This window comes from Lycorma delicatula, chromosome 2 (genome assembly GCF_047948215.1).
Source record: "Lycorma delicatula isolate Av1 chromosome 2, ASM4794821v1, whole genome shotgun sequence".
Classification (NCBI taxonomy): Eukaryota; Metazoa; Arthropoda; class Insecta; order Hemiptera; family Fulgoridae; genus Lycorma; species Lycorma delicatula.
In genome coordinates, this window is record NC_134456.1 from 222299482 (window position 1) to 222311934 (window position 12453).

Below are 12453 nucleotides of genomic sequence, written 5' to 3' on the forward strand. Positions count from 1 at the left end.
AATATAATTTGATTCTATATTAAAAATATAGAAAGAAAATAAAGAAATATAGATTGGAGTTTTGTGTAGTATTTCCTTATGAAAGATTGACACCATTAACAAAATTTCTACCTCTAACTCCACTGAAGAAGTACCTGTTAGCTATAAATTGTACTTTAGATTAAATAAATTCGACTCATTAAAGATTAAATCTATGAAATAATACTGTATTACTTTACAACATTATAAATCTTACTTAGAATTTTATTAATTCAAAAAACAAAAATTTTCCCCTACTTTGAGTTACTGAAGTTAGCTGTATTTCTTAAGTGCTAACATAAGAAATATATATCTGGTTTTTGTTATTTATTATGTATAATAAGATTACATTTGACTTTTAAGTGAAATAATACTCTGTATATACTTTATATCTTCTGAGTAATGACAAATTGTAAACTTTAATTTATTTTTATGGTTGCAGATTGTAAAAATAAATGAAAGTTTCTATTTTTTTTTCTTTAGTACCACTATATGAGAAGGTTTTAGTCCACTTGTAGTATTTGGTGTTCCTTATGACATTAAACGAATCGGAACGAACCGATTGCATATAATACACATTTATATCTGGTTTAAAGTTTTTGTACCTTTAACTGGATTTTAATTTGCGATCTGTTGATCAAAGATCAGTCTTAACTACTCATCCAGACGGCAGTGAGAGTGACTTGATAAATTTCTCCTACCAGTAGTTTTATTTATTGGAAATAAAAACTATTTTCTTTTATAAGCTAAATGTAATTGTTCATTCAGAGTGAACTGATTATATAAAGTATAGCCTGCATTACAGGATTTTATGTGAAAAATGGAAGCTTAAGTAAAAATGTAATGAAATTTAAATTTATTATTATTTTCATACTTTCTTTGATATCAAAAGTTAAAACTATGCCATCATGTAATTTACATCGCTGGTGGTGATCGCTCATGAATATGCATTTATTAATGCTATAAGGAAAACATAGACTGCAGCTCTACTATTGTGCAATCACGGAATGTTAATTGAGTAATCATTCTTGAATAAACTATTCTGAAATCATTATAACCACCTGGCCATCATTATATAAAAATTAAATATGGCCTTACAACTATTTTTCACTGTGTGGTGTTTATTGGTGTAAAATCCAAGAATTATTTGCAGCCGTTAGTGAAAGTTTTACTTGTTAATGTCATTATTTAGATAAAAGTTGTTTTCATTGTTTATTTTTAGAAATAATAGCTCTTCCATTAAAATCATTGTTTTAAATTTTGACCGTAAGAATTTTGAATGAAGAAAGTTTAATTCTAGGGGGTCAGTCTTCTTTTCAAAAAGTGAGAGACAAACCTAACAACAAATTACACCACCATATAGAATGCTGCAGATTCTGTAGGAACAAAGCTTTGACTGTTTCAACGATTTCTGGCAGTCGGATATCTTCTAGGCACAGATGCTTCTTAATCAACATTGAACCCATAGCTTTAAAATTTCCAATCGCATATATTTATGGCAAGAGCTGATAGAACCAAATCATGAAGATGAAATTGGGAATGATGATGAAATTCTCTTTCCATAATTTCATAATAATCGTTTTTATAAAATACCTTTATTAAAATGTATGATGCACACTCCCTTTCAGCACTCCATTATAACTAAATGGGATTGACTGGAAAGTGAAATGATGTCGTAATGGTCCTGCCAACTTCAAGTATGGCTTTGCAATGAATAATTCTGACTTACCTGTTCTTACATACTACTCATAATTTTAAAACAATGACATTGAATGTATGTAGTGAAAAATTGATCGATAAATATATACATTAATATAATTAGTTTTATTGTTTTATCTCAATTTCAGGTATGTTTTTCTTGCGGGAGCAATTGGGTACCAGGTTGGTTTTAAGAGCAGTGATAGGTACTATACTCCTCTTCCATTATATCATACTGCTGGTGGTGCTATGGCAATCGGTCAAGCACTTCTTTATGGTAGCTGTGTTGTCATTCGCAGGAAGTTCTCAGCTTCTGGATACTTTTCTGATGTTGCAAAATACAAATGCACTGTAAGTATTACTAGAAAAATTTACCAGTTTCATTATTGACAAGATTTGTTGGCTAAATTACTGTTTCAGCAAAAATAGTATTAAACTCAATAATTTTGTTTCTTCATCCATTAACAAAATGTTAATATTGTTAATGAATGAAGAAACTGTTAATGAAGCATATATGAAGAAACTGTTGCTTCTAATTGTTTAAAAATATTTTTTTTAAATTAATTGACTTGTGATTTTCTTAAAAATTGAAGGGTTTATTTTTAACTTCATTTATTTTAAGCTTGTTATTTTTTTAAGGCTACTGGTGAAATTATCAGTAGACAGTTTAATACAAGTTTCTCTTACTTTTAAATGTCAGGATTTTAAGTCTATTTCTAGAATTTTCAATATACTTTAACTTAATTTAAAAAATAATTTATGAACTTGTTTTTATTTTCAAGGACTTATTTCTAAAGAATTAATTTTTTTGGTAACTATTAAACATAACCAACTATTGCTATGTAAAATGATTAAGATTTTTATATAACCTTCAGTTGGAAAAAAAGATATAACTGTCAATTAGTAAAGAACTTGATTATTGGCGATATTAATTACCTTTTAATAAAAAAATATTTTTTTAGTGAATTTATTCATCGGCATATTATTTTTCAGTATAAAAAATAATTTTAAGAGAAATTTGATAGCCTTTAATTTGGTTTTATATTTATTTATTTAAATTACAAATACCGTTAACAAAGCAAGTTCAGTTGAGGGCACGGAAGTAAAGTTCTGGCAACACTGATGATAAGTCCAAGTTTACATGGTTTTTTGCTTGTGCTGCCATGTGAGGGATTTGAATGAAGACCCCAACCTGTTTAAGACTTTAGAAGCGCAAATTAAAATTTTAGAAATTTCTTCATCAACATTTTTGCATATACATTTCATTTCATTTCACTGTTAATATCTTCAGCAAGGTTTACTGCTTCCACGAGATCAATAGTTGAATTCTGCAGGAATTTATACAATGGGAGAGTTAAAGAAAACAGCTTCTACGCTACAAAACAGCAATATCACAAATTGACGGTTGATCTAGTGTAAATTTGCCTGTGAGGACGAATCTTGTCATTTCATTCTGATAGGCTTTGAAGGGTTGCAATAATAGGATCATACAATTCCACCACCACAGCCTCGGAATTGTACTTTTCCAACCAACTTGTGCAAAGTTAAACGAGTTTTTCACAGCGTGAAGTTGTAATTTCCATTTCACTTATCGCCAGTTTTAAAACATGTTGCCTTTTAAGGGTATTAAAAAATTTGTATAGACTCGATGTTGTACCCGTACAATTTCTAATGGCAGTTACTTAAGAAGCACTGGATACAGCTAAGTTTAGGCTGCGTGTAGAGCAGTGGACATATAAAGCTGACGGAATTATTTCCTTTACATGTGCCTGTACTGCATTTACTTTTCCTGATATGGACTTAGCTCCATCATACCTTTGACCACGAATTTTATTTATGTTTACATTTAATGAACGCAACTTGTCCAATATTGCCATTGTAATTCCTTTTCCAGTTACATTATATAATGGTACAAATTGTAGAAAGGTTTTCTTCACAGTGAAATTTTTTCTATCAACATAACGAACATACAGTGATAATTGTTCTAGGGGTGATATGTCTTGACATCTGATTGGTGAGAATAGAGAAGTAACTGGAAGGATTAAGTTCTTTCACGAGATTTCAAACAATCAGGTCATTACATGATTCAATTATTTCATTCTGTATTCTAGGACTGGTGTACTGTGCATTTCCAACACTACATGTCAGCATACATTTTAATACAGTATCATCAGTCTTACTTCAAAAGTCGAAGAAGTGCCCTGAAATTCCCATCAGTTACTTCTGGTTCTTGGTCAGCCTCGACCTCTATTCATTCATCCTGAATCCCTGTAGCGTCACAGAGCGATACATTAATTCTCATAAAATAAAGTACTCCGATTAATAGGAATAAGTTTTTTCCTGTGTTCTAATTTCTTTTGAGTTGTTGCAGTATCTATTAGCACATCTATAGACTTTTTCTTCTCACATTAAATTTCAGTCAAAATACTAGCAACCTCCAAACTTTCTTTGTGATGAAGACATTTCTCAAGTTCTGAAAATCACTCAATAGCATCTTTCCAGTTGTCAAATTTCTCACTACAAAGTTGACCTAAGGGTTGCTTGCCAGATCCAACACCATTTATTGGAGCAGAAAGCACACAAAATTTACAAAAACTCCCTCCCTTAAATTTGGAATAAGCAAGCCACTTCCAGCAGTAAAGCCATTTAAACTGAAATCACAGATTTCTCCTTCGTTTTGTAAGAAAAATAAACCCTGGATTTGGTTCCCAGATGTTATCCAAGACATTCGGTTTTTTTTTCATTAGACAAGTTTTTTCCTACATAAACACAATGTCATAAGTGTGTGGTTCACTAGAACTTGAAAATGTTGAAGCTTCTGAAACCAGAACAATACACTTATCACTTCTAAATGATACAGCAGGCCCATCAACATTATTGAATGATGTCATTATACATTCAATACCAGCTGAATTTTAACAGGAGGGTGTGAAACTAGTTTCGGGAAAAACATTTGCGACAGCATCGTCATATTGCGGCAGCAAAGAAATATTTGGCAATGTGAAATTTTCACTAATGTTACAAGAATAGGGATTCTTATGAATTTTTGCTTAAAAAATGGAAAATTGAACTTTTAGGTTGCTTAGACATATTAAAGAACACAGAATGATAGTGTGAAGTTATTTAAAAATATGTACTACAAAATGCACAAAATGTTAAACAAATGTTCCACTGCAAAATCTGAACTCAGCCTAACGAGTGAATATTGCTTGACAATTTACATTATTTTATTTATGCTCTGCTGCCGCTGCAGAGCTGTCCCAACAATATCTTTCACAACAAGTAAGTTTTTATGGTGTTGGCCGTATTTTTTTACAAGGTCAGTATTATTGTTATACCTTCTTAATAAGCAGCACGGCTTTGATGGCCTTTCCTCTATTTCAGTAGATGAGGAAAGGTATACACTCAACGCGCCAATGAGAGCACTGCCACCTTCTCAGAATGCTGAATGACGGCTACTGAGTCGCACGTTGAGTAATGTGCTGCAGCTCTGAGTACACAGATTAAATTATTGAAGCAGGAAGAGCAGCAGACTGGATCTTATGTAGATAGATTCTGTTACTCTGACATTGAAAATTAGAGCAGAGAATACGATGGATTTTTAAAAAGATGCTCAAATATATACATGTATAAATTTATAGTATGTTTATTTATATAGGCCTAATATTAAAAAGTACTTAAACCTTCAAGGGGGGGTTCAAACCTGGCAATCCCTCCTTGCATAGGTCCCTGACAGTATAATAGTTCTTGACTATGTAATTTGAAAAATGTTATGTACATTATAAAAGTTACTCGTTTTGACTTAAACAAAATGTTACATTTGGAGATGTAACAAATTATAATTAAATACAAAATGGATTTTGATCATGAAATAAATTGTTTGAATTAAAAAAAAAAAAAAAATCCACAGAAATAAAAAAAAATCTGATGTGGACACCACATGAGTTCCTTGTATACCTACTAAATTACATATACACATTTTTTTTTAATTGAAAAGTACATAAAATTTTATTTCATTAATAACTTCTGATATTTTTAATTTTTTTTATTTTATTGTTATTTATCGTAAATTTTTTTTTACAATCAAAGGTTAAAATCCAAAATTTCAACATTCTACGGCTAATCGTTTTTAAGTTTTGGGAGATGTCATGCCGAAACTAGTCAATATGGATTCACAGATGGTCAAAATAGATATTTCCGTTGATTAATAAATCAATATATTTAAATTTAAAAAAAAAGTTAAAAAAGAAAGGAGATGAATTCTTATCCAAACCGATGTGCCTTCCCTTTGTAAGATCCGAATATATCATTAATTAAAATGTTATTTGGGCTATAACTCTGAAACCAATGAAAATAAGTACCACTTATAATGTATCATTGAAAAGCTCTCTATGAGGGCTTAATACTGCAGTTAAGAAATGTCCAAAATCCAAATTTTCTCTTTATTTTGGCCTTTTTTGGACACTTTTGGTTCAGTAGATTGCAATCAAATGGGGAGGTGCACAACTAGATGTTACAACAATCCTAAATCCAAAATTTCAACAATCTACGGCTAATCGTTTTTGAGTTATGCGAGATACATATGTACTGATGCCATGCCAAAACTAGTCAGTATGGATTCAGTGATGGTCGAAATGGATATTTCTGTTGAAATTTGAAAGTCAAAATTTTTCATAATCACAATACCTCCTGTACTTCATACGAGGAAGTAAAAATGTAAGAGGAAAAGGTTTTCCTCAAATTTATGACAAATAATATTTAGATTTTTTTGTAGAGGGTTGTTGAAAGTGATTCTTTAACAATGAAAAAGTAAAAACACTTTTGTAAATTATTTTTGAAATCTAATATTTTCCAATTTATGTGAGTACAATTGCTTGTTACTATTTGAGACAGTTTCTTGGTTAGCCATCAGAAAATGTACAATTAGTTTTAGTTTACATTAACTTATTACTAGTTAACAAATGACAATTCAACTATTCTGTGCTCGCTTATTAACTTTTTTTTCTCTTTTTCAAATAAGGAATATTAATTTTTAAGGTTATAATTTCCTATCTTGAATATGACTTATGATAGTTGCATTCTATTAGTAGTTCGTTGGGTTACTAAAATTAGCACTTGATGTTACTTTAAAAGAATAACAAATTAACAACTAAGCTGCACTTTTATGTAACATACTGGTTTTCTGGAGTGCTCTTATAATATCTTTGCAAACAATCGTCCAATTTTAAAAATTCATACAGGGCATTTGTTAGTAGGTTGAAGGCTAACTTTTTCATGCATCAGGTACACTCTCAATCTAACAGATGATGGTTATTCGGAAATATTGTTATATCTTCGCAACCGATCTTCTGATTTTCAAAATTCAAACTGGATGTTTGCTAGTGTAATACAAAATCACGATGGAACCAAACCAGAAAAAAAATTAACTGATATACTCAGAAAAATCAAGTGGCCTTTGCTACACCAAGACCAGCTTGAACTTATCAAGCTCCTACAAACTGTCTTTGTAGTTTGATAACAGTACGTTTAGAAGTAATGCTGTTGGATTGAGGATCAAGCCCACTATTGTCAAATTTTATGCTTCAGGGGCACAGGGCAAATTGGAATGGTGTATGCTGCCACTAATATTGTGCATAAACTATAAGGGGCTACCCTAGATAGAGCTGTTGTAGATCTGAGCACTCGCATCTTTGCCAAGGGCCAGGCCTATGCAGCACTGAGTTGCGTGAGATAATTTGAATGTTTACCCATTAGTTGTTTGGATCTCAGAAATTTGCTGTATGATCTGCATGATAAAAAGTCTCTTGAGGAACTCAATTGCTTGAGAAATCTGTAAGCTTAGATTGGTATATGCCAATTAAATAAATAAATTGAAATGTTTACAGTTTTCTCATTTGGTTCAGTATCTTAAATACATTATATTCACAAGTTTTTGAATCAGAAATTTTTCTCTACGCTCACTACAAGTATTAAATAATAAAAACAATTATAAAAATTAAAAAACACGAGTGCCAAAAAATAAAAATATAAATAAATAAATTGAACTAAAAAAAAAGAAAACAACGTATGTAAATAAAGGGCTAAACATCCTTATTCATTATTTAATCAAATAAAATAGGGATGACCAATCAACTTTCATACTTTTTTTTTGTTTAAATATATTTTTCATGTTGTAGAAATAGCAGGCGTTTAAGATTATCTAATGATTAAGTTCTCACCACATCTTACAACAGTAAGAAAATTTGGTCCTTCAACGAAAATATTTAAATGCATTCGCGGGGGGGGGGGGTCTCCTTAATATAGAATAATTGCTATTCAGAGCTCTTTAATGAAGGACAGTTATTATTCAAAGAACAAAATTTTCTTATCAGTTTAAGACTTGGTGAGAACTTAATCATTTGACAATCTTAAATGCCTACTATTTTTATGACATGAAAAATATATTTAAACCAAAAAAATGTCTGAAAGTTGATTGGTCATCCCTTACTTTATTTGATTAAATACAGCATAACGATGTTCAGTCCTTTATTTCCATACCTTGTTTTATTTTTTTTAGTTCAATTTATTTTTACTTTTTGGCAGTTGTGTTTTTCAATTTTTATAATTGTTGTGAATTATATTTAGGAAGAATTATATGAACATATTATGTGTCTTAGATTAGTTTAACAATCACAAATAATGTGCATGAATTTGTAGTTTTTATAACCATCTTCATTCTTATTAATTAATTCTGGAAAGTTACTGAAGATGATTACACTTGCATAAATACATTTTCATATAGTACACTCTTACATAGAAAGTCACTTTTTAAGAATTTTCTTAAAAATCCTTCTTTATTAAGCCTTCTTTATTAAAATGTACACTTTTTTACCTACTTTTGTTTTATAGGAAAGTTTGTTTTCTTCTTGGTTTTCCTGTAACAGTTTAAAAGAAAACTATCTAGTATCACATCTGATAATGATATACTTAATTCCCAACCTACCTTTGTTCCAACAGTCAACAGAAGTTTCATTCGGTTGTTTATGCTAGAATATCTTCGTTGCACAACAAATCTTAGTTTATTTCATTATTGTTTTAATAAAGACATATTTTTTTTTATTGTATAAAGGTTGGACAGTACATTGGAGAGATGTGCAGGTATTTACTAGCAACACCTCCCAAACCAGAAGATAAAAAGCACAATTTGCGTATAGTATTTGGAAACGGTCTACGACCTCAAATTTGGAATGAATTTGTGACTAGATTTAATATTCCTAAAATTGCTGAATTTTATGGTGCTACTGAAGGAAATGCCAACATAGGTAATATATTTTATTTTCTCACGTGTGATAATGAATAAAAGAATAACAAAAGAAAAGAGTTTTTGTAAAAATAATTTAATAGCAAATAGCTAACAAAAAACTAATTATAAGTAAGTGAACATAATTAAGTAGTTATGCACGTTGTCACCAAAATGAATTTATTATTAATGTAGTCAGTCTAGAAAGGTTTGAAATCGTTTAAACCCATGACCTCGTTCATTGTTTTAATGTTATTTTATTCTAATGTTAGTCATCATTCATGCCATACTTATGAAAAGATTACATTATATATAAACATTTTTAAACAGTCGTCGCACAATTACAAAGTTAAATTTTTATTGTTCTTTTATAAGTGCAGAAATTATTGTCTTGAACTTATTTTTTTTTTTTTTTTTTAATTTCAAAGTTGATTTTTTTCATCATCTTCAGATATTTTTAAAATAAAAACATTGCTGTAAAACGAAGTTTGGAAATTTTATTTAATTAGTTCTGAAATTTATTACAAGTATTTAAGTTATTGTTTGATTTCTTTAGAATTCAAAATTTTCAGATTGTATTTGAGCTCTTATTTTTGCATCACTTTTATTTAACATAAATATGAATAAAATATCAAGATAAAATTAAAATTAAAAAAGTATTATTAGCCTCAACCCCATGTGTGTGTCAGTATTTATGTTATATATTATATATATATATATATACACAAGGTTTTTAAAGATCACTTATGAAAATCATTAATCTAATGAATCTATTCCTAATAAGTAAAGCTGTGAGCCCGGTAAATACAAGGGATATAGTAGGATGATGGGTCTATTGACACATGCAGAAAATGTGTTGATGACATCATTGTCTCCATCTTTAATATTTGAAAGGCTCAATTTTGTAAATTTTAAAACATGTTTTATTTATAATTTTAAGACAAAAAACATGAAATAAACACAACCATCGGTGCTTCTGAAGAGTTAAAATACATCATAAGTACACAGTTTCATTAATTTTATTTTATTTTTTAGACTCGGATTCATCATTTTTGTAAGGTATGACTCATTTATAAGAAATTATAAATTAAACTTATTGAACAATATGTTTCTCCCAATGTTTAACAGAAGTAAAAAATTTAGACAATTTTAAGGGTGATTATAAAATCAGTATTAACTATACCATGCACATGATGGTGTCCAAAATATTGTGGCTTGATGCAGTAAAAAATCTGGATTTACCAAAGCTAACTGGCTGTCATCACTCTTGAAGTGAATTTCTTGTAAAGTGATACTTTGTTCCCAACGCTTTATTTAATACACTGTCTGATACACATATTGTTTCACTATATGCTAATTGTTTTAGCAGTGGTGTTATCAGCATGTTCTTAAACTGTTAAAATGTTTTGGGTTTTGGAAAAATTTCAGTTTTCCAGTGAAACAGTTGCATCATCACCTCTTAAGATGTAAATCTTGCTGTCATTATTAGTTAAGACCATGGATGAAAAAGTTACCTACATTTCATCAGCTATCTGGAGATTGAGGATAAATTAGGTTTCAATGCAGTGTATTCTTTAGTCAAATCCTCAGATTTGCCTTAAAAACAGTTACTTCCGTACTTCTTATTCATAAAGGTGGTGAGTAATCTGACACAAATTCTCATAGACAGGCTGTCAAAGTTTTGTTGCATTTTGAGTCACTGATCACTCCTGAACTGCATTTGCCATGAAAAAATCCATGTTTAGTCTAGAGATTAGTTGCCAAATACTCGTTATTTATAAGTGTCTCTTGCATTTTTCTGATATTTTCAAATAATATTAATGTAAAATATTATTACATTCACCTCAAAAATCATTTAGGTGAATTGCACATTAGAGCAAAAATATAAGCATCATTGTTACTATTACGAGGATGGCCTGATAAGTTTCCGACCTTATGTGGAAATGGCGCCAGTAGTTCTAATATCTTACTGGCATTCTATAATACTATCCTTCACTAGCTTTTATATGTAATATCAGGTTAGTAGTTTGGTTAGTATACGTTTGATAGTGTTTGGAGCGAAATGCCATTGTTATTCTCATGAAAATGTAAAAATTGGAAAAACGTACGGTTATAAAATTCTTCCATTTGAAAGATTTAATACCATTTCAAATCAAACAAGAAATGGACCCAACATTAAAAGACTTCTCCATCATATTTAGTGATAAAACTGGGTTTCTGAATTTAAAAAAGGCCATAAGAGCACTGAGGACGAACCACGCTCCAGACGCCCCACTGAGGTGATGACTCCCGAAATGATAGAAAATATCCATAAAATTGTGCTGAAAGACTGCAGATTCAAAGTGCGTGATATCGCTGATACTGATAAAATAACAAAAGAACATGTATGTTATATTTTGCATAATTTTTCAGGCATTGAGAAGCTCTGCACGAGATGGGTGCTGTGTTTGCTAAAACCCAAACAAAATTGCAAAATTGAAAACTGCCCAACTGAGAATTTGATGCTGTATAAATGGAAACCCAGTGAATATTTGCGTTGATTTATAACTGTGGGTGAGGCATAGGCCCACCTCTACACTCCTGAAGTTAAACAACAGTCAAAACAGTGGACAAGGATAGGTCAACCAACCCCAAAGAAGCCAAAAACAATTTTGTTAACCAACAAGGTTATAGTGACTGTTTTCTGGGATGCAAAAGGAATTGTCTTTATTGATTACCTTGAAAAGGGTAAAACTATCAGTGGTGAGTACTACGCAAACTTATAGCAGCATTGGAACGGCAAAGTTAAAAAAAGTCCACATCTAACGAAAAATAAATCTTGTTTCACCATGACAATGCACCAGCACATTCATCAATTGTCACAATGGCTAAAATGAACGAACTAAAGTTTGAATTATTTGCTCATTCGCCTTGTTCGTCTTATTTAGCACCCAGCGACTAGCACCTATTTTTTAACCTCAAAAAATGGCTTGGTGGACAACGATTTAAGACCAACAAGAAAGTTACTGATGCTGTAAATGTGTATTTTGAGGAGCTCAAAGAATCGCATTAAAAATATGGTATTACAAAATTAGAGCACCAGTATGAAAAATATATTAGTCTGTGTAAAGATTATATTGAAAAATAAAAAAAAAACATTTTGTTTTCTTTATTAGGCCAGAAACTTATCAGCCCATCCTTGCCTTTTTTTAACAGAACAGGTTTGTACTTCTTGTATACTTACTCGAACCTTGTATTATTCTTTCAATGCATTGTATTATTGCTACTGATCAACGTAAAGTTGCATCAGTCCAGAATAAATTGGGTCCTGCCTTATAGGAATAGTAAACAGGATTAAATCCAGATTTCAGTAATCGGTTTACATACAAAAAGTATCTGTGAATATCTTATGAAGAATCAGGTAGTTCTTGTGTAGATGTAATGAAGGTGTGTAACAGTTATTATTTTATAGTTTTATA

At 30.4% G+C, this 12453-nt stretch overlaps 1 protein-coding gene across 1 annotated transcript in view; it reads left to right on the plus strand.

Annotated features, from left to right (window-relative positions):
• The window catches only part of LOC142319679 (long-chain fatty acid transport protein 4-like), a 259966-nt gene that overhangs the window by 222787 nt on the left and 24726 nt on the right, over positions 1-12453 (plus strand). Inside the window, exons 6-7 of the mRNA XM_075357227.1 lie at positions 1866-2067; positions 8825-9017. Coding sequence (XP_075213342.1) covers positions 1866-2067; positions 8825-9017 — 395 coding nt within the window. The remainder of the gene's footprint in view (positions 1-1865; positions 2068-8824; positions 9018-12453) is intronic.